Here is a 22,821-nt window from a genome sequence, read left to right as displayed (position 1 = left end):
TTGGCATGCCTAGCCACTCTTGTCCATGTGCTGCTGGTGTAGCTTAACAGAAGCACTGCACCTATGGCATATTCAAGACCCTTTCCTTCCAATCCATTTCTGTTTTGACTAAGGTCAACTTGTAGCAGCTTGGAGAAATCCACTGTGGGCATACTCTATAAATAACTACTTGCTCTAGAATGTGGTAGGCTAGGAAAGTACAGAAGAGCAAGACCCTCTCCTGAACCTACTTCCTGCCACTTTAACTTCTAATTCCTGAGGGTGAGATTACTTCCCATCTGGCATATATAGACACAGAGCATTAAATTCTTCCCCAAAATCTTCTCAAGTTTATTTTTGTCATTTTAAGATAGATTTCTAAGTCAAAATATTTTTAGATTAAAGTTGCATTTTGATGATATTTCACTTTAAATTGTAGATTATTTCAAAGATTAGTCATTTCCCCAAATTGACAGTCTTTGTTATTTTTTTTTAAAGATTTTATTTATTTATTTAACAGATCACAAGTAGGCAGAGCAGCAGCCAGAGAGAGAGGGGCAAGCAGGCTCCCCGCTGAGCAGAAAGCCCTATGGCTGCTGCGATGCTGCGATGTGGGGCTCAATCCCAGGACACTGAGATCATGACCAGAGCCGAAGGCAGAGGCTTAACCCACTGAGCCACCCAGGCGCCCCAGTCTTTGTTATTTTGAAATTGCATAAAATAAAAAATTATTTGCCAATTTTAATAGCAAATTTTAATAGCAATTTTAATTGCCAATTTTAATAGCAAAATTCTTTTAACAACTTAGCTGAATTTTCTGCATATGAAGAAGGTTCATGATGAATCTTGTTTCCCTGTTAACATTTAACCTGCGTTTCTACATTTTCTTTGTTTATTGGCTAGGCCAACTTGCTCAGAATGTTTCCATCAAGAGTCTACTACCCTTCTGAACAAAAGGGCTTTGTTAAGTTTCCTCACTATGTGGTTGTCTTTCTATCTCCAAACTATATGTCTTGTAAAATTTCTCTACATAAAAGGGATAAAAAAGAATATTAATCCATGAATAATGAAAGCCCAAAGTGCTCTCTTATTGCATTGGACCCATGGTTTCATCTTGGTATTAAAAAGATGATTGGGACACTTGGGTGAGTTAGTCGTTAAGCCTCTGCCTTCAGGTCATGATCCTAGGGTCCTGGGATCGATCATCACATCAGGCTCCCTGCCCAGTGGGAAGCCTGCTTCTCCCTCTCCCACTCCCCCTGCTTGCCTTCCCTCTCTTCCTTTCTCTCTGTCAAATAAATAAATAAATAAATAAATAAATAAATAAATATTCTTGGGGGGGAAAAAAGATGATCAGCTATTGGCTCATTTTTTTTAATGAGGTATAATTGACATGTTAACATTATATTAGCTTTAGGTGTACAATGTACAACAGATTATGAAGTGATCACCACAATAAGTCTAGCTAACATCTGTCATCATATGTAATTTCAAAATTTTTTTCTTGTGATGAGAACTTTCAAGGTCTACTCTCAGCCATTTTCAAATGTGCAATACAGTGTTATTAACTGTAGACACCATGCTCTTCAGTTATTGGTTATTTCTATGACTTCACCAATCTGTCCTCACCATATTTCTGTATATTTAAGTGCTTGCCTCCTATATTATAAATTTGTGGAAATGCTTTTGGGATAAGAAATACGTGTTCACACCAAACTTGAGATTTCTAAACATAGTGTTTGTCTAAATTTTCTTTGACTACTTTGAAGAGACCATTTTCCTTTGTCTGTTTGAAATGAATTATACTCAGATTTAGAACAGTGCAAAGAGATTCCTTCCTTCCTTCCATTTTTGTTTGTTTGTTCTGTTTCTTAACAGCTTTAGTGAAATATAATGCACAGTCCATACAATTTGCCCACTTAAAGTGTACAACTCAGTGGTTTTTAGTATCTTGACAAAATTGCTTTCTTACTAACCCACCTTTTGTTTGTTTTTCTGTTTATTTGACGAATTTTTTGTAGTAGATTCATTTCTTAGTCCATTAGGGCTGCTATAACAAAATACTACAGACTGGGTGGCTAATAAACATTTCTCACAGTTTTGGAGGTTGGAAGTTCAAGAGCATGGTGCCAGTGTTGTTAGGTAAGGGTCCTCTTCCTATCATAGACTTCTTGTGTGAGAACATAGCAGAAGGGTCAAGGAAGAGCTCTTGGGTTTCTCTTATAAAGGCACTAATCTCATTCCTGAGGGTCTGACCTAATCATCTCACCTCCCAAAGGCCCTGTCTCTTAATACAGTTACCTTAGGGGTTAGGATTTCAACATAATGAATTTGCAGGGCACACAGTCAGACCATAGCAGATTTGTATGTCCATTTTGTGTTTTATGTTTATGTTTTAGAAACTGAAGATGATTTCAGTGACTATCTTGTGTTAATTCAAATAATCTCTTCAAATATTTTGGAAAATAAAGATAACCCTATTAATGGGCAAAATGTGATGAGCAGTTCATGAAATAGAACGATGGGTGGTCATTAAACACGTGAAAAAGGTGTATAACTCTTCTAGTAATTAATGAAAGTTTAAAATCTCTGAAAAATGCTAATTTTGAAAATTAAAATATATGAACATAATTTTAAAAGTCAGAAGCATGCTTAAAGATGAACAAGAACAACAATAGTTCTTTGCTTTTGCATCTCCCTCTTCAGGCAACCACTTTCAAATTTTGCTTTCTTGGTTTTTTTGTTTTTTTTTTTTTCCTTGAAGAAAAGGCTGATTTCATTTTCTCCCAGTTTGATATGATATGGTTGGCTGTTGCTTAAGACAGTATCTTCTAGGAGCACCTGGGTGGTTCAATAGGTTAAAACCTCTGCCTTCAGCTCAGGTCATGATTCCAGGATACTGGGATCGAGCCCCACATTGGGCTCTCTGCTCAGCAGGGAGCCTGCTTTCTCTCTCTCTTGTGATCTCTGTCTATCAAATAAATAAATAAAATCTTTAAAAAAAAAAAAAAAGCCCAAAACAAAATCTGTTTAAAAAAAAAAAAGACAGTATCTTCTAGGACCGTGAACTCTTATCTTATGGTCTAGTGTTGTAGAACTCAGTAACATAGAATGCCAAATTGCTCCGAACTCAAACATTAATTTTTTTAAATCGAAACTTTTTAGATTAAAAAAAAAACAAACTACTGAATTACTTAAATTGGAATCTGAATAAAGTATTTAATCTGGAACCAAATCATAACATCAAATTCTTTTCCAAAGTATATCAGTATTTCGTCATTTAGTTTCAAGTTCCTTATGTTTCTTCATCTCCAGTTGCAGCTTTTACATTTTTAAACAGGATAAGTAATCTTTAGTTGTGACCTATTTAGTGATACATTCACCAAACCTTTCTACCTTGACATTATTCTCATTGTATATTTCACTGACTAAATCTTAAATCAGATTTATTTCTTATTTAGTTATCCTCAGAGTTCATGTTTTGATTTGTTTCCAGTGAATTTTAAATAAAAACTCTCAGTACCATTTGTCTTTGGGCAATTTACCTTCCCTGTTAATGAATTCTGGAGAGAAATCTTCCTCTGAGAGGATATTCTATCTTTGTTTCCTTTTTGCATTATGTGGTATGCCTCATCCCATTAAGTGCCTCTCCTTCAGCTGAAGGTTTTATGTCATTTATTAAATTCATTCAGTTTTTCAACTCCTAGGAAATTCAACCTCATGTTTCCAAGTTCTTATTCTTTTTTTAAAATTAACATATAATGTATTATTAGCCCCAGGGGTACAGGGGTACAGGTCTGTGAATCGTCAGGCTTACATACTCCACAGCACTCACCACAGCACATACCCTCCCCAGTGTCCATAACTCAACTACCCTCTTCCTAACCCCAACTCCTCCCCCAGTTTGTTCAGTCCCCAAACAAACTGAAACCCTCAGTTTGTTTTGTGAGATTAAGAGTCTCTTATGGTTTGTCTCCCTCCTGATTCCATCTTGTTTCATTTTTCCTTCCCTATCCCCTAACCCCCACTCTGCCTCTCAGATTCCTCAAATCAGGGTCCAAGTTCTTGAAAAGCTTTTGAAATTTATTTATTTGAGAGGGAGAGGATAGTGGTGGAAGAAGAGGGAGAGAAGATCTCACCACCCTGAGATCATGACCTGAGCCAAAATCAAAAGTTAGACGCTTAACAAACTGAGCCACCTAGGCACCCTATGAATTTTATTTTTTTTAATAGCAAAAACTCCACAAAGTATGGTGATTGATGTTTAGTTTGCTTTAGTTTGGCGAGTGGGAATGTTTAAAAATTATGACTTTCTTTTTTGAATCATTACAGGTTTTTTGTTTTAAACAATGAAGCTGGGTTATTGGAGTACTTTGTGAATGAACAGTCTAGAAATCAAAAACCCAGAGGTACTTTGCAGCTTGCAGGAGCTGTAATATCACCTAGTGACGAGGACTCTCACACCTTCACTGTGAATGCTGCCAGTGGGGAACAGTATAAACTCAGAGGTACGATCAAGATATGAGAATTAATATGTGATTTTCTTCTTTCCTTGAGAAGTTGATGTGTTTCCCTGCTTTCATGTGAGTTTTGGAAATAGAAAATACTATCATCAGTGATGTACATGTGATATTCAAAATCTTAGAATTGCTTATGAGTTTATGAAATCTGTTTTAATAAATAACTTTTCTCAAGTAGTACAGAGAACAACTGTTTACAATTGGCCCCTGTAAAATATTTGTGTAGATAAGCCCTGATTACTGAAAAATCTAAGAACATAGCTTGTCTAAATGGTATTTTTTATGTCTGCCATGGATTTGTATTTTACCCCTTTTCTTGATTTGGTTTGCATGCCCCCTTTGAAGTTTCTAGTAACTAATACACATAGCTGGGATTTATTAAAATGTTCACATTCATTTTAAAAGTATAACTTTTGCTTAGGTAAATATAATTTGTGTTTTTTAATTTAATTAATGTACATAAAATATAATGGTAATCCTAACTGAGCATGCTACAAGAGATCTGAAAATACGGAGTACACATTAAATACTTAATAAAGGTTATTTCTTTAAGTAAGAGCATATTTTTAGGGACGCCTGGGTGGCTCAGTCGGTAAGTAAGAGCATATTTTTTATGAGAAACTTTAAGATTTGTCAAGTCTTAGCTTCCTGTCTTGCTGCATGTAATATATCCTTGTTCTGAAATATCCATATTCAGCTACTGTGTTACTTAACAGAATTGGTGCTTGGCCTTTTTCCTCCCTCCCTCTACTGGGGACATTTGCTCTAGGAAGAGTAGGGCCAATCCCTGGCTTTTAGTTATCTGTTCTCATCCTGTACACAGTTAATTTCAAAAATAAATATAAAAGTGAGTAACTTTTAGATTCTCTTTATTAGCCACAGATGCTAAAGAGCGACAACATTGGGTTAGTAGACTTCAGATATGTACACAGCATCACACTGAAGCTATTGGAAAGGTATGTGGATTCGTTTATGATATTAAAGCATGAAAAGGGAAAATAATTTTTTTTTTAAAGGATTAACATATTTTTTTTTTTTTAAGATTTTATTTATTTATTTGTCAGAGAGACAGCGAGCGAGAGAGAGCACAGGCAGACAGAGAGGCAGGCAGAGTCAGAGGGAGAAGCAGGCCCCCTGCGGAGCAAGGAGCCCGATGTGGGACTCGATCCCAGGACGCTGGGATCATGACCTGAGCCGAAGGCAGCTGCTTAACCAACTGAGCCACCCAGGCGTCCCAATTTTTTTAATATTATTAAATTGCAAGACTGTTCATATACTGTAAAGTGTCAATTCCGTTGTTAATCTATTCAGAAGATTGTGCAACAGTCACAACTCTCGAGTTCCAGAACATTTTCATCACCCTCCAAAACACCCGTATCTGTGAGCAGTCACTGGCATACTCGCCTTTCAAGCCCCTGGCAAACACCCATCCGTTTTCTATTTCTATGAGTTTGTCCATTCTGGGTCTCTTATATAAAGAATCATAGAATGGTTTTTTTGTGTCTGGCTTTTTACACTTCTCATAGTTTTTTTCAGAGTTAAAAGCAAATTTTATTAGATACCCAGTTTTACTTGTTCTTTAGTCTTCCATTGACACATAATACTTTGTTCACTCATGTCATTTTATATATCATTTTATTCCTTTTTTTGGTTAGATGATATTCTGTTGTATGGATACACCACATGTTGTTTATCCATTCATCAGTTGGTGGACATTTGGGTTGTTTCCATTTTGTGGCTATTATGAATAACATTTGTGTCTAGGTTTTTGGGTGAACACATGATTTCACTGAGGTGGAGATTTAGGAGTGGAATTACTGAGTCATCTGGTGGTTCTTTGTTTAACTTTCTTGGGAGCTGCCAAACTGTCTTCCAGAGTAACCGAACCATTTCACATTCCTACCAGCAGTGTATGAGGGTTCCAGTTTTGCCACATCCTCACCAGTACCTGCTGATGCCCTTTTCTTTTTAATTGTAATAGGCATCCTAGTATATGTGGTTTTGATTTCATTTCCCTAATGACTAATAATGTTGAGGATCTTTCAGTATGCTTAGTGATCATTTGCATATCCTCTTTGGAATATTTTTTATTTTTTAAGGTGGAGAGGATGGTCTCAATACTTGAAATCTGAGGTTAGAGATCCCTATAAACTAATACCTGGGCAGCATAGTTGAAGGATTCTGTACCTTGGTGTACCTAGGTGATAGCTTGACTTTTTAAAAAAGGCGTTTTTTTTTTCCCCCTTGTGTTTTTTTCCCCATAAGTAAATTTTAAAAAGTTGTTTGTGATTTAGGCCTGCTGCCCAGTCTTCAGGAAGTTAATCACAAAAGCTTTACTCTTGCTGCAAGATTTTAGTCATTGGAAGTGATCAGAAAGTACTAGTTTGTTCCAAAGATACCTGCAGTGAGATTAGAAAATGTATTTTATTGAATATTTTTTTGCTTAAGTCATGATACTTAAAAATCTAAAATTAGACTTTTCTAGTATTTGTAAAATGTGAAAAAATATTCTCAACAGCACAAACCTATAATCAGTTTTCTAAATAAATTACTACTTTACTGTTGGATGTGTCAAATGTTTAAACTTGGAGTGTTTTAAATTTTAGCGTTTTTCAGAAATGTTCTTGTAGTCAATTCTGAGGTTAATTCATTTTTTTAAACTGTTCATGTGTAGGCCAAAGTATATATATATAATAGGTAAGGGTTAGCCAGAATTTCGGAAAACGAATGATTTTCTTTGTTTGTCTGACAGAATAATCCTCCTCTGAAATCACGAAGCTTTTCACTTGCATCTAGTGGTAATTCTCCTATATCCCAGAGGAGACCAAGTCAAAATGCCATTTCTTTTTTTAATGTTGGACATTCCAAACTACAATCAGTGAACAAAAGAGCTAACTTACCTCCAGATCATCTTGTGGAAGTCAGAGAAGTAAGTATGAATTGAAGTCAAATTAAAATGCCAAAATGATCTAACTTGCTTGGTTTTATCACAAAAAAATTAGAAATCCTGTTTGTGTCTTCTGGGGCCCTGAAGTGTTTTCTGTTTACTATGCTGAGACAATTTCAAGTCACAGAGATTCCCTGGTTATGTGTTATGTCCTAAGTTACTTTTCTGTGTTGTCCTAAGTTTCCTTGGTACATTCTCATTTTTCAGTCTGTTATCTTGCATTTCTCAAGTAAAAGTACAGATTCTTTTGATGGAACATTTATGAGCAAAAGGGTTTTTAAGCCTGTTGAGAAGACTATGTGGCCAAACAAGTAATTAAAAAAAAAAAAACAAAAAACTTATATAGACAATTTCAAACATACACAAAAATAGAACAGTTAAATCCTCTATGTTTCCTTATCTCACCATTTCCCTGTTTCTTTTCAAACTGAGTACTAAATACTAGTTAATAAAGGTTGTAGTTATTAGATCCTAAATATTCCTGAGTTAAATTTGGTAGAGCAAATAGATACCTATGTAGTGAGTAGCCCCACACAGGTATGTGATTGGAAAGTAGAGGAATATTTTAATTGCCTTTTAAGATAATTGTGGTTATTCTTCTTTGGTGCTGCATGAAAACTTAACAGTAATAGTTTTGTAAATGTTAGATGTAGTGTGGAATCTGATATATATCCATGAACTTTTCATGTTCTATTACATGAAAATCTATTATCTGTCTTGCACTTGAAACTTATCTTTAACCTATGCATGATTTTGTAACACCATGCATTATTCATTGGAAAATATCATCTCCCAGAGTTAGGCCTGTCTTGCAGATGTTGATCTGTTTTATCATGCAGCCTTGAAAATTCCCATTCATTAATGACCTCATCAATCTCATTAGAAAAGGCTTTCAGTATTGGGAAGTAATCAAGCTTATGGTAACAGATAAAGGTTTTCCAAAGTTCTTTTCATTTTAAAGCTCAGATTTTATAATTGGCAGTGAATACCCTCGGATTTTTTTGAAGTGACAGGCTTGGTTTTTTTTATTTTTGGGATGTCACCGCATACCTCCAAGTCTGATAATCTACAGTGGCTGACAGTCATTCTGTAAAGGAAAAACACTCCTATGTTTCTCCTCTGCTCTGCTATAACACTCTACAATTCTGTAATCTGGTCACCAACTGTTGGGGTTTTCCCACCGCCAAGCAACTCTCTATTTCTCTGTGGACACCAGTTGCATGTCCTGCAGTTTAATTCAGTTTCAACACTGTCTGCCTGAGATCACGTCAGATGCCACAAAACTGTCCCCATTTTAGACACAAATTGCAAGTTGATGTTGTCACCTGTGCCTCTGACCAACCTGCTATAAAGAACTCAGGAACAGACAGATGTAAGAGTTGCATAAGGCCCGTTGGGGTGGTGGGGGGAAAGCATGGAGCTTCCATGCCCTTTCTGGTTATACCCCCCTCCTGGTACTCCCAAGTGTTCACCAACCAGAAGCTCTGAACCTCTTCTTTTGGGGTTTTTATGGAGGCTTCATTAGGTAGGCGTGATTGCCTGAATCATTGCCTTTTGGTGATTAATTTATCCTCCAGCCCCGTCTCCACTGTAGAGGTTGGCAGGTGCAATTAAACACACATCTGTTGGTTACATATCTAAAGGTGTAATTGTTCAATCATAGATTATAAATTATTTAATTTTGTATATTTAACTCTAGTAAAGACTGCCCAGCTGTTGGCAAGAGTGGTTGTACTATTCATAAATTTGGATTATTGGAAGTTAGTCCTAACATTTGTATCCAAAATACTTTACACACACAAAGCACACACATATATGCATGCATACATGTGTACATATAGATATCTTTATATCCACACTTTTCATTTAGAAACCTTTTTTTTTTCTGATAAAGGTGAATGTTTGATCCATTGCTATAACATGTGTTTTCAGGGACTATTTCAAGTACTATACACTTGTGATTTGTTTGGTAGGATATTTGCGTCTCTCTTTCACTAGCTCACTGATGAACTGTGTTAAAATTCATCTGGTACAGTGCCTCTGAAAGCTGAAAGAGTCTTTCCATTATAGAGGTTCTGTATGGATTATAATAGTGTCTAAAAGATAGGTAATCTGAGAACTGTCTGCTCACAATTGAATAATTAATCATAATAAATTCAGTTTTCATTTTAAAATACTGAATTGCTTATCAAGCATTGTTATTCTATTGCTCCCTTAGGAAAAGTGGACAGAGCTCTTGATCAAAGCAGAGTGTATTAAACTCTTTTTAACTTGAAAGTTTATATCCAGTACTTGCTTCATGATCAGGCTAATGGGACAAGAAAGTTAGATTAGAGAAAAGAAAGCAGGAAAACCATTGTGTTCTCAATGTAGGTTCAAACTGAGCCTGACCAGAGGTGCTGAGGAGAAAGAGGTTAAGAACCCAGATTGGGAACTAATTTTACTTTGTAATGAAATATTTAATGCTGCTATTGAAGATGATCCAGAATGTTTTTAATGACTTGTACAAATGCATACTGTTAATAAAAGGTTTGTCAAGGCTTTTGAGCTTTGTTGCTTCTGAAGAAAAAATACAGCTGCCAAAGATTACCATCTTTTGCACAATTGATAAGCATTATTAAATGTGCTCATTGAGAATAGCCAAATGTAAAATAGATTTCTAAGCCTAATAGATCCTAAAAATGGCTCAGAAGCTGAATATGGTAATTAAAATGGAAACTGTATGTATACATGATACACAGACATCATGAGTAGGACACATGGAACTGTTGTTTTCCTTAGATGATGTCTCATGCTGAAGGACAACAGAGAGACTTAATTAGGCGAATTGAATGCCTTCCTGCTTCTGGCCATCTTAGTTCCTTGGACCAGGATCTCTTAATGCTCAAAGCTACTTCCATGGCAACTATGAACTGCTTAAACGACTGCTTTCATATTCTCCAGTTGCAGCATGCATCACATCAGAAGGGCTCACTGTCTTCAGGTAAGTTATAAATAAAAAGTAAGACAATATTAAGGGCCAAAGCATGGAAATATGTGTTTGTTGTAATTCTAACTCCTAAAAAATCTTAAGAAAAAGAAAAAGAAAAACAATGAGCCTCTTGATTTTTAATTATCACGTTAATGTTAAAGTCTTATTGTGCCTTTTTTCAAATCTAAACTGATTTTTGGCCTAATGTTTAATATAATCGAATTTGGAGACCTCAGTTCTACATGTCGAAAACTGAACTCAAAATCTACATCTAGTAAAATCTGCTAAAATCGGTTGCATCGTTATTCATCCAGTGGACCTTAATAAAAATATTGGGACCATTTCTTAACTTTTGGTTGAGTCAACTGTTCTTTATATCCATATTGAGCCAGAGATATTCAAGTCTGTCAGTCACTTTTCAGTTTGAAAAATAAGGTATACAGTTAATACTTGAGAGCACTTAAATTTGTTGAAAATAATCTACTGGGGAAAATAAAGTTACTGCATGTGAGGACAAAATATGAGTTTTTCTTTTTTTTCTTTTTTAAGATTTTATTTATTTATTTGACAGAGATCACAAGTAGGCAGAGAGGCAGGCAGAGAGAGAGGAGGAAGCAGGCTCCCTGCTGAGCAGAGAGCCCGATGCTGGGCTCAGTCCCAGGATTGTGGGATCATGACCTGAGCCGAAGGCAGAGGCTTTAACCCACTGAGCTACCTAGGCACCCTGAGTTTTTCTTTTTAATGGGATGAATAAACTCTTGGTTTTCTTCATTGAGATACAGTTGACACAATATTGTGTAAGTTGAAGGTGTACAGCCTGTTGATTTGATACATATACATGTTGCAACATGATTACCAAAGCTAACACCTCAGTCTTATCACATAATTATCACTTTTTTATGGCAAGAATATTAGGATCTAGTCTCTTAACAACTTGAGAGTGTATATTATAGTATTGTTGACTATATCACAATGGTGTGCATTAGATTTCCAGAATTTGTTCATCTTCTACTTGCAAGTTTGTACCCTTTAATATTAACATCTCCTCGATTCTCCCATCCCTATTGTTTTTTGTTTCTTAAGAATTTTTTTAAGGTTTTATTTATTCATTTAACAGTGAGGGAGAGTACAAGCACAGAGAGCAGCAGGCAGAGTGCGAGGGAGAAGCAAGCTCTCTCCTGAGCCAGGAGCCAGATGTAGGACTCAATCCCAGGACTCTGGGATCACGACCTGAGCCAAAAGCAACCGCTTAACAAACTGAGCCACCCAGGTATCCCCATCCCCATTGTTTTAATAGTTCACAACAATTCATTGTTCTCTTACCCAATTAATTCCCCTTGTGAAAGAAATTTTAGAAAGATACTGAGCCTCTGCCCAGGAAAAAGTTTATCGTAATCAGATCTTTTTTTTTTTTTTTAAAGATTTTATTGATTGATTTTAGAGAATGTGTGCACTTGTGCAAGTGGTGAGGGAGGTGGAAAGAATCCCAAGCAGACTTGTGGGGCTTGATCTCACGACCCTGAGATCCTGATCTGAGCCAAAAGCAAGAGTTGGACCCTCAGTGGACTGAGCCACCCAGACACTCCTACCATAGGCAGATCTGAGTTGATAAAATATGGCTTCTATCCTCATGTATGCCTACCTAAATCAATATTTCAAGCTAATAAACTATGCTTAATGTCAATTATAGGTATAGGCTAGTAAGCTATATATGTTTCCTGTAAGGAACTCATAGTCTACTTTGAAATGAACATGTAAATACTTAACTATAATATGGAAAGTGGTGTTTACATTGGGAACAAAATACTTTGAGAGAATATATGAATGGACCAATACTTCTGAAAAAGGTCTGGGAAAGGCCTTGAAAAGCTGCAAAAAGCTTAGGGGTGGAGAGAGGGGAGAGGGTGTTCAGAACATAAAAGCATACACCTGGGCTGCCTGGGTGGCTGAGCTGGTTAAGTGTCTGACTCTTTTTTTTTTTTTTTTTAAGATTTTATTTATTTATTTGACAGAGAGAGATCACAAGTAGGCAGAGAGGCAGGCAGAGAGAGAGAGGAGGAAGCAGGCTCCCTGCTGAGCAGAGAGCCCGACATGGGACTCGATCCCAGGACCCTGAGATCATGACCTGAGCTGAAGGCAGCGGCTTAACCCACTGAGCCACCCAGGCGCCCAAGTGTCTGACTCTTGATCTCAGCTCCTGTCTTAATCTCAGGGTTGTTAGTTCAAGCTCCATACTGGGCTCCATCTGGGCATGGAGCCTACTTAAAAAACTAAAGCAACACACACTCATAAAAAATTTAGGAACGATTATACAGTTGCAAAAAGAAAGAAATCGTGCACTGTCCTACCAACCAGTAATTGCCACTGTTAACTAACACATACCCCACCAGATTTTCTTTCCTTCTTAGTTTTTGTTTGTTTTACCCCATAGTTACTAGAAAATAAATATTTTTATCTTATACTTTCTTTTAAAGATTTTATTTATTTATTTGACAGATAAAGATCACAAGGAGGCAGAGGCAGGCAGAGAGAGAGAGGAGGAAGCAGGCTCCCCACTGAGCAGAGCACCTGATGAGGGGCTCGATCCCAGGATCCTGAGATCATGACCTGAGCCAAAGGCAGAGGCTTTAATCCACTGAGCCCCCAGGCACCCTATCTTATACTTTTTAACGTAATATCAAGAATATTTTCCAATTTGTGTCCTACTTTTGATAGAGTTTTTGTTGGCTGCATTACATTCCTTTGAAGGATAGTTCTTTGTTTTACTTAACTCTTCTCCTATGTTGAACATTGGATAAGTTACCTCGAGCTGTGAAATTTGATTTAATTCTAGTGTTCATAATAATAATGTTGTCAGGAAAATGATAGTTTGTTTTCAGTTGATGCTACTTAATTTTTACAAAGCACATCAGCTAGCACAGTGCTAGATACTAGATGCTTAATACTTGATTAATTAAATGTATATCATTGTTTTAATTCTTATAAATTTCATTTGTGTAGCTTAATACACAATTATATTTTTAAATGATTGCTCCATGATTAGTGAAACATGTACAATATAAATTTGCATTTTTTTAGTTTAAAAAATGCAGTAGACTTAAACTCTATAGAAGTGTTTAAAGTAAAAGTTGTTCTCCCTTGGTACTATGTTTTAGAGCATGGATATTTGGTGGAATTGATTAACCGGTATTGGTGTTTCTTACATAAGTGGTCATTTTCCAAATTAGATCTGTAGAAATTTATTTGTCAGTCACTTGAGAATAAAAATATAACTGTGAAAAGAAAAACTGAGTTACCTTTTCACTGAAATTTGGAGATGACAAGAAATGAAATCTAAGTTTAAATTAGTGCTCGGTCCCATAAGGTCTTAATGTGTGTCATCCAAGGATCATTGATTTAGAGGGGTCCTGAGAGACCAGATGATCGGTTTGATAAAGAGTGTTGTGGTTTCCAGTCAATTGAGCAGTCTCTCAAAACAGATCTCGTAAGAGTTAAACATTTTAAGGTAGGAGCAAAACATTTTCATTTCTTTGGAATTTTGAAACTGGCTTCTTAAACCTCCCCAGGGCATTTCCTGAGAGACTGGCCTGAGTGGCAAGGCAGGAGGCTCTGGTAGCCTGGTAGGTGCTTAGTAATTTATTCCTGCACTGAAGTCTGGCATTTCAGTATAGATCGAGTAAATTACCTATTCTGTAATTTTTGCTATAGTGGTGTGAGCATCCCTTATTGTAGTACTGTAATAATCAGGCTTCTGTGAAACCTAGATCAGCCTCTGAAATCAAATGGAACATTTTCCATTATTGATTAGGCATAGAATCCACTTTGTTAAACTAGTTGAGGGTAATAAGAGACATTTGAGTCATTAACTGAGAAGATGACAGGTCTCTAAATGTGACCACTTCTTTCACTAGGTCAGCTATTATTTATTCAGTAGAAAAGCCTTTCAGTTTAAAAGTATATGGACTTTCTTTATTGGATTAAAAAACAAGAGGAAGGGACTTGTATTTGCAATACTTACGTTAGATCAAGGTAACCACCTTGAATGGTTAGAAAATTGCTACTGAGAATCAGGTTCAGTCCCAAAAGGAAGAAGATTTTGCCGTTTCAGATTCCCAGGCTCCTTCTGTAATTCTGACTCCCTAAAGCCTAATTGCATGTTTTTTGATCATTAGAGAGAGGGACAGTGTTTTTTACAGAAAGGGTAGCAAATCAGCTATTCAGGGCAGGAATACATTATGATTTACAGATTTCCCAGAAGACGTTCAGTCCCATTCAGGGTTGATTTTTTTTTTTTTTTAAGGTATCTGATTTCAAGTTTCAAGTTGCTGTGTTGTAAAATACCCAATCATGATGCTCATGCTAATGAGATACAAGTTGCTGCTTTGCAGAGTCTCTTAGCAGGTTGAATTGCTTTTAGTCTTGTGGGCTCAAAACAAAATTGTTTAATAAAATCCACATCTGCTGAACTTTCCAGATTATGAGCAAGTTTCAGCGAAAGTTTTCTCTTACTTCATCAGGAACGACAATCGAGTGGTTAGAACCAAAGATACCTTTATCAAACCACTATAAAAATGGAGCTGACCAGCCTTTTGCAACTGAGCAAAGTAAACCAGTGGCAGTCCCCGAAGAGCAGTGTGTTGAAGAATCTGGACCATTAGCAAGGGTACGGTAATGTGAAAATACGGTTTTGATGTTAAAACTAGGACTCACTAAAAAGGTTCAGTTCTCTTTTCGTTGTCAGGGCATGCTAGTCATCCTAACATGAGCACGACATTCTTGAGACTCTAGACCTTGTTTTTCTAATTTAAACAGTACTTGTTTTAGAAGAGATCTGTTGTATGATACTTGTACATGTGTGTTTTGCAGGTTAAGTTATGTGCCTTTTTTAGTTTGGGCTCACTTTTGCTTGATAAAACTGTATTTAAAAGTTGCAGTTCGCATTATTTTTATTTTTCTAGAGAGTTAACTTACCTAATATAAGATTATTTGCACAGTATTTCTCTCTTATAGTTCTTCTTAAATCTTAACATTATTAGATACTTAACTATTAAATTTACAAGTTTAAAAATTTACTATTAAGTCTTTTTTGTTTTAAGTTCTTTCCCAAACCAGTTTTTTTTTTTGGTGTTACCCCAATTAGCATGGTCTCAGGGTTTTATATTTTTGTAGTATTATTTATTCCACATTTCTCAGAAACTAAGGAATGTCTTATTCCAGTCATAGTTCCAACACTGTAAAAAATTATATTGATCTTTTGCCTTTTGTGTTATTTTTTAATGATAATCATAATTACATAGATAGTTTTATTTTAAGCTCTTTTTACTCGGTACTTCTTATAAGCATTATGTCTGGCCCATATAATTAAAACTCTAAATGTTGAAGTAAGCTATTAAATATCTAGGTTCTTTGATATTTTCTGTTACTATAAATAACACTGTGTCATCTTGTTTACTTTTTTTTTTTTCTCCTCTTACTTTGGATTATTTCTTTAGGTTATAGTCCCAAGTAGAATTACTGAGTCAAGAGTAACAATGCACAGCTTATGGTTATTTATATATTAGCAGATTACTTCTTTTTTTTTTTTTTAAGATTTTATTTATTTGAGAGAGAACACACACACATAAGCAGGGGGAGGGGCAGAGAGAGAGAGGGACTGTCAGACTCCCCACTGAGCAGGAAGCCCAATTCGGGGCTTGATCCCAGAACCCTGGGATCATGGCCTGAGCCCAAGGCAGACACTTAACCTACTAAGCCACCCAGGTGTCCCATTAGCAAATTACTTCTTAAAAGTACATGGAGGCACCTGCATGACTTAGTCGGTTGAACATCTGACTCTTGATTTCATCTGAGGTCATGATCTCAGGGTCATGAGTTCAAGTCCCCTGCTGGGCTTTGTGCTTAGCTGGGAGTCTACTTGAGATTTTTCTCTCTCCCTCTCCACCCCCCAGATAAATAAATAAATCTTAAAAAATGAAATAAAAGAAAGAAAGAAGGAAGAAAAAGAAATAGTACGTTGGCACTGAGACTTCCAAAACTGGCCAAGACCTTGGCTTAATGAGGCACACAATGGCAGCAGTATGGATAGGAGAGAAGAAAAAAAAAATACGAAATGCTTTCTTTTTTTCCCTGTAACTTCTTGACCAGCTCATTTCTAGAGTCAAACAGTATTTATTAAGATGTCCAGTGGATGAGAAGTCCAATGTTAGGAATTAGAGGAGACACAAAAACTTGAAGTCTTAGTTCTTTCACTAGAGAGACTTACTGATCTGCCTGGAGTCACAATTACATATACATGGAGACAATGAGAGGATAACATGAAGTAATTTTTTTTTTTTTCATCTTAATTGACATGGTTTAGGCTGTTGGGATATGGCATTCAGAGAAAGAAAGAAGGAAAGATGTATTGAGTAGAGTGGAAGAGGAGTGCTTTGGAGAGAAAGTGGAATTGGAATCAGGCTTTGAAAGAACACAGGATTTGAAGAGAAGAAGAGTAGTAGGATAATGTCGATGTAGGGATAGTAGGAGCAGGGATATGAAGGCTTATTGTGAAAACTTGCCTGATGGTTTTTTTTTTTTTTTTTTAAAGATTTTATTTATTTATTTGACAGAGAGAGATCACAAGTAGATGGAGAGGCAGGTAGAGAGAGAGAGAGAGGGAAGCAGGCTCCCTGCTGAGCAGAGAGCCCGATGCGGGACTCGATTCCAGGACCCTGAGATCATGACCTGAGCCGAAGGCAGCGACTTAACCCACTGAGCCACCCAGGCGCCCTGTGCCTGATGGTTTTTAAACCCGGGTCCTGTCGTTTACTAACATGTGGACCAATAATTAACCACTTAGTTTCAATTTTCTCATCTGTAAAGCCGGGATAATAATGGCTTATAAGAACATAAAGTGAACATAAAGTGAATATAGCAGAGCACCTGGATTATGGAAAATTATCATAGGGTGATTGGATTTTACAAATCCAGATGACCATTCATGCTGCATGAGTTAAAGGTGGGACACAGAGATGGGAAGGCGAAGAACATTGTTATATTTCCAAATTATTTACTTATTTATTTGAGAGGGAAAGTATGAGGTGGGCGGTGTCACAAGGAGATGCAGATTTCCAGCAGAGCAGGGAGCCCCATGCGGGACTTGAACCCAGAACTCCTGGGATGATGACCTGAGCCGAAGGCAGACACTTAACTGAATGAGCCACCCAGGCGCCCTCCAAATCTTGAAATAGTGAGTAGACCACATATATCACTGAGTGTAAGTAGAAATAAATGCACAGGTACTATTTTTAATTACAAAAACACTACACTCAGGCATATGAGAATAGACCTGGATTTTCTAAAAATACCACACATGCCTTGAAATATGAGTGTTAATGTAAGCTGGAGACAGATATCTAGTAGGGGAGATTTTGTTGCCAGGTGATGGAAAAAGTAAATCCTAGTAAGGCTAGAACGAAGCCCACAGTTCCTTTGTGCCCAAGTCAGAAATCAGAAAGATAAAGATGAGGTTAGTATAAATTTGGTGGAGTACTGGGGTTTTGCTTTGCCATCCAGTGTCCATATATTATAAATTCCCAGCAACTCAACAGCTCTTGCCACTGTCTGCTAACCATTCTGGGTTTGTAGGGCTATTAAACATTCAGTGCACGTTCATTTGAATTGTGGTAATGCTTTAAGCTTTTCTTTAGGAAAGGGATGATGACCTCTAAGAAGAGACATTTCGATAAGAAAGGAGAGCTTCCAAGTTCTTCCGTTTACACCAAGATTTAGAATCAGTAATTAATAGAATTCCTCTTTTTTCTATTCCAATAAACAAGACTTTTTATAAAAAAATAAGAACTGTACTCTTAAATATTTTTTCTACCAGATTATGTTTTGTTTTGTTTTTTAAAGATTTTATTTATTTGTCTGACAGAGAGATAGAGAGCACAAGTACACAGAGCAGCAGGCAGAAGGAGAGAGAGAATTAGGCTCCCTGCTAAGCAGGGAACCTGAAGCGGAGCTCGATCCCAGGATCCTGGCACCGTGACCTGAGACGAAGGCAGATGCCCAACCAACTGAGTCACCCAGTCTCCCCCTATGTTTTATTTCTTTAATATTATTTTCATTAGAGGAAGTTCCAAAGTACAAAGTAAACTTTGTATTAAGTAGTAATGTTAAGGTTATATTTGCATTACTAATCTGTATCCCAAGTTCTGACTTCATATGTAATGGTATCTCTTCAGAGGGTTAGAGAACATTATTTAATCAAGACCTAATAGGACTTTTCTCAACATTTCTCAAATGAGTAATTATTATATTTGGTATCCATATGTAGAGAGGAGGATGATCAACTTTCCCCCATTGTATAGTGAATAAACAGTCACAAGTACACTTAAACTTTATTAGACTATATTATACAACTGATTTAGAGTAGGCAACAGGAAGTACTTCTTGATAGACTTCCTAGCCTTTGAAAAGGGGGATATAGAAAGCTTTTGGGGTTTCTCCTTCAGGTTGTAAAAACAGAAGTAATTCTGAAATATATAAACAGTAGTTGTCTGTATGGTCTTAACATGAGGAAATGAGCTAGACCATTAATTAAATTATGAGAATTTGAGCATTGTAGTTTCCTTGGTAAAACGGAAGAGAGAAAAGGAGAAAAAGACAAAAGAATGAGCAGGAATGCATTACTTTTAATGTGTTTCATATTTTGTTTCTAATATTTTTAATATTTGAGAACGTTACATTCTTGATTTTATGCCTGATTAGGAATGGTTTTTGCCTAGCTACAGAGAACAGATGGGCTTCTTCTTTGATAGAATTTAATTGTGTGAAGAGAAAATCAAAGAGACATTATCAAAATCATTTCCTTTAAAAAATCCTAAGTCTACTGTACTAATACTCTCTTGCATAAAGGTTAAAAAAGAGGTACCACTGACAGGTGGGCCACGACCCCCCCCCCCCACATACACATGAGAGGTGAATATAAGATTCTATAGAATCTTGGAATTTGAAACTGTTACTTAAAATTATTTAAGTAGAAACAAGAAATTTCTCTTAACCAATTATCTGGAACTAAGACGCTGTTGAAATGACGGTTAAACATTTTCACTTTTTCAAGAAGTTGATTTATTGATTAATTAAAGAGCTGTGCAGAGAACCTTTTTGTGACATTAAGATGGCATAAGCAGGCGTAGGGTTTCCATACCTTCACCTAGAATTCTCTTCAGCCCTGCGGTTTCTTCCAGACATCTCCAGGAATGAGTGAATATCAATATAGATTTTAGTAGTTAGACTTAACATGTACAGTCACTTTTACAAATTTTACTTGTATAATTTTAGCTTTATATTTTTTTAAGATTTTATTTATTTATTTGTCAGAAGAGTGAACCCAAGTAGGGAGAGGGGGAGGCAGAGGGAGAAGCGGGCTCTCAGGCCTGATTTTGGGGCTAGATCCAAGGACCCTGAGATCATGACCTGAGCCACAGGCAGCTGCTTAACCAACTAAGCCACCCAGGTGTCCCTAGTTTAAGCTTTTAAAAAGGGCAAACATTGGGGCACCTGGGTGGCTTAATTGGTTAAGCGTCTGCCTTCGGCTCAGGTCATGATTCCAGGGTCCTGGGATTGAGCACCGCATCGGGCTCCCTGCTCAGCAAGAATCTGTTTGTCCCTCTCCCTCTGCTCCTCCCTGACTCGTGCTCGCGCACTCTCTCTCTCACTCTCTCTCTGAAATAAATAAGTAAAATCTTTTAAAGGGGGGGAGCAAATATTTTATTCCCAAAGCATCTTCAACTTAAATTATAGGTATTCATGGTGTCCCCAAATAGGTAGCCAGTCCTCAAAGCCTGAGATTGAGATGAGACACTTCACTCTTTTTGAAAAATCCCATGTTTACAAAATATATGTATTTTATTTATTATTTTTATGGCAAAACCACAGTATGTTCAGTGTAAATGATAATAGACTCATTGAAGGAAATCTGTTTCATGGCCAACTGATGGAAGTTATATTTTTAGAAAGATTTTTTGCTCATATCCAGATTCACTTAGGCCCAGTATAAATGTCTTCAATTCTACTGTTTATACTTTTCTTCTTCTTTTATTTAATGTGGCTGTGAAATCTGTCCTTTATTTAGCAACGAAGTCTGTCCTATCTGTTGTTTGCAAAGCTTGCTGTTTAATCCAATTTCTGTATTGAAAATAAAGAAAACACTAGAGTCTTTTTGAACAAAGAAACTGAGAGAAAAGAACCTTTTATTCTTTATGGATATTAGCAAGCACTTATAACACTAGACTTTTGCTTTGTTTGACTTCAAGGAACCAGAAGAAATCAGTGCAGATGATGAGGTAGAGGATACGTGTGATAACAAGGAGGATGACTTAGGAGCTGTGGAAGAGCAACGTAGTGTCATCCTGCATCTCTTGTCACAGCTGAAGCTGGGCATGGATTTAACGAGAGTAAGTAACGGGATAACTGGCTGCGGTGAGCAGTAAGTCAGGACGACCTGTAATTATTAATATTGTCAGGTCTTTTTATTCTTTATGAATTGGTTTCTTAATCTCGCTCTTTTTTTAAAGATTTTATTTATTAAGTAATCTCTTTACCCTTAATGGAGGCTCGAACTTACAGCCCCAAGATCCAGGAACCGAGCCAGCCAGCTGCCCCTGGTTTCTGAGTTTCTTGATCAACATTTCTTATTTGATAAAAAATGTGACAGTTATCTTGTGCAGCAGGAAGTCACATGGCAAGTAAACACCTGTAATCTTGTTTCTGTGCAAATAAAAGAGGTCGTTTGGTATACAGAATCCAAAGGAAAGGCTATAATCCCAGAAAATCATGAAAGACTTTGACACGTCTACTTTACTCTTACCGTGTTGTATTGTATATTTTGGGTGTTATCAGTAACAGAGGTCAGCAAACATTTCCTGTAAAGGGCCAGATAATAAATATTACACACAGGTCTCTGTTGGAACTACTCAGCTTTGCCTTTATAGTATGAAAGCGACCATAAATAATATGTTGGACTGGGCATGGCTGTGTTCCAACGAAATACTATTTATAAAAACAGAGGCCACATTTTCCCCAAAGGCCATACTTTGTAGTCCTCTGGTCTGTTGCCTTGCTTACTTTAAAAGTGTGGTCTGAATTAACTAGAAATGGGAATTCTTTTACAGTGTACAAATATATCAAATCACTTTAAATATCTTGCAGTTTGATTTGTTGAAGACAAATTTGTTGTCTGAAGACTAGTAGCATCACCATTGCTGGAGAACTTGCTAGAAGTTCAGAGTCTCAGCCCCCATCCCCCAACTTAGAGGACCAGATCTGTATTTTAATAAGATCCCCATGTGTTCATATGTACATTAAAGTTTGAGAAACAGTAGTCTATAGTTTTTGATTTTACATCAGTCTTTTCCAGTTCCAGGCTATCTAATTAGTGCATCTTCATTTATTCTAGCAGTTAACCTATGATGTTAATTCGAAAAGGAAATTAGGTTCAAAACCTATGTATGTTAGATATTACTAGTATGGGATTATTCTTGGCATTAGTGAGGAATTTCAGAATTGACATCAGGATGTATATTTCAAATTAAGGGTTTTGATGTCAGTGAAGGTAGTGAAAGTGACTTAAGTAAAACGTAACTTAAATAGAAAGCATTTTGCCGTTAGCGTTTACTTTGAAGCATCTCAAAATCAAAACACATTTCCTTCTTTATTTAGACTTGCAGTGATTACAGGGGAGTTTAAAAGAAAATGGATTGAATTAAAAGCCTACTAAGAAATAGACATTGTAGGAATTATTAAAGAAACCCATTAACCTTTCCTGTTTTATCTAACCTTAATATTTCAACTGGGTGTCATTTTCTGTTCTAGAAATATTTCTGCTCTAGAAATATTTTCAATATTAGTGGTTCAGAAAAGACTGTTACCTGTAAAATCAGTTAAAATGAATAATGGTATTAAAGGTTTGTTTTGTTATTCTGGTGTTTGTTGTCCTTTAGTAGATTTAGGTTTATAAGGCATAAAAACAGTATAGGGGTTTATGAGGCATAAGAACATTTGAAAAGAATGTGCTATGATAGTAAGCCAGATGGTAAAGCTTTCTCTAGGCATGATAACTATATATAATACAGCTTCCCGACATTTGTTCCTTGTTAATTAAGATGCAAATACATATATAGTATTTATATATAAAATCATTAACTTTAACCAACCATGAATTATGAACATTCACATAATGTTAAAAAAAAAACCGTATTTTTTTTTAGCAACTTTTAGAAATCTGGTGACTAAACTGCAGTCACATCTACCTTCTTTTCTAACAAAACACTGATAGAACAAATATTTTTTGAGCCCCTCTTATATTCCAGACACTGTGCTAGGTGCTGGAACTACAGCAGCAAGAAAGGTAACCATGGTCC

The 22,821-nt window shown here is 36.4% G+C and overlaps 1 protein-coding gene across 1 annotated transcript in view; it reads left to right on the top strand.

The window, feature by feature from the left end:
* The window catches only part of OSBPL11 (oxysterol binding protein like 11), a 98,195-nt gene that overhangs the window by 41,738 nt on the left and 33,636 nt on the right, over nucleotides 1-22,821 (top strand). Inside the window, exons 3-8 of the mRNA XM_059162949.1 lie at nucleotides 4,312-4,487; nucleotides 5,376-5,455; nucleotides 7,252-7,428; nucleotides 10,228-10,429; nucleotides 14,935-15,080; nucleotides 20,716-20,856. Of these exons, the coding sequence (XP_059018932.1) occupies nucleotides 4,312-4,487; nucleotides 5,376-5,455; nucleotides 7,252-7,428; nucleotides 10,228-10,429; nucleotides 14,935-15,080; nucleotides 20,716-20,856 (922 nt within the window). The remainder of the gene's footprint in view (nucleotides 1-4,311; nucleotides 4,488-5,375; nucleotides 5,456-7,251; nucleotides 7,429-10,227; nucleotides 10,430-14,934; nucleotides 15,081-20,715; nucleotides 20,857-22,821) is intronic.

Source organism: Mustela lutreola, chromosome 2, assembly GCF_030435805.1.
Source record: "Mustela lutreola isolate mMusLut2 chromosome 2, mMusLut2.pri, whole genome shotgun sequence".
Classification (NCBI taxonomy): Eukaryota; Metazoa; Chordata; class Mammalia; order Carnivora; family Mustelidae; genus Mustela; species Mustela lutreola.
Note: the sequence above shows the minus strand (reverse complement) of the source record. Positions and strands in the feature narration are given on the sequence as shown.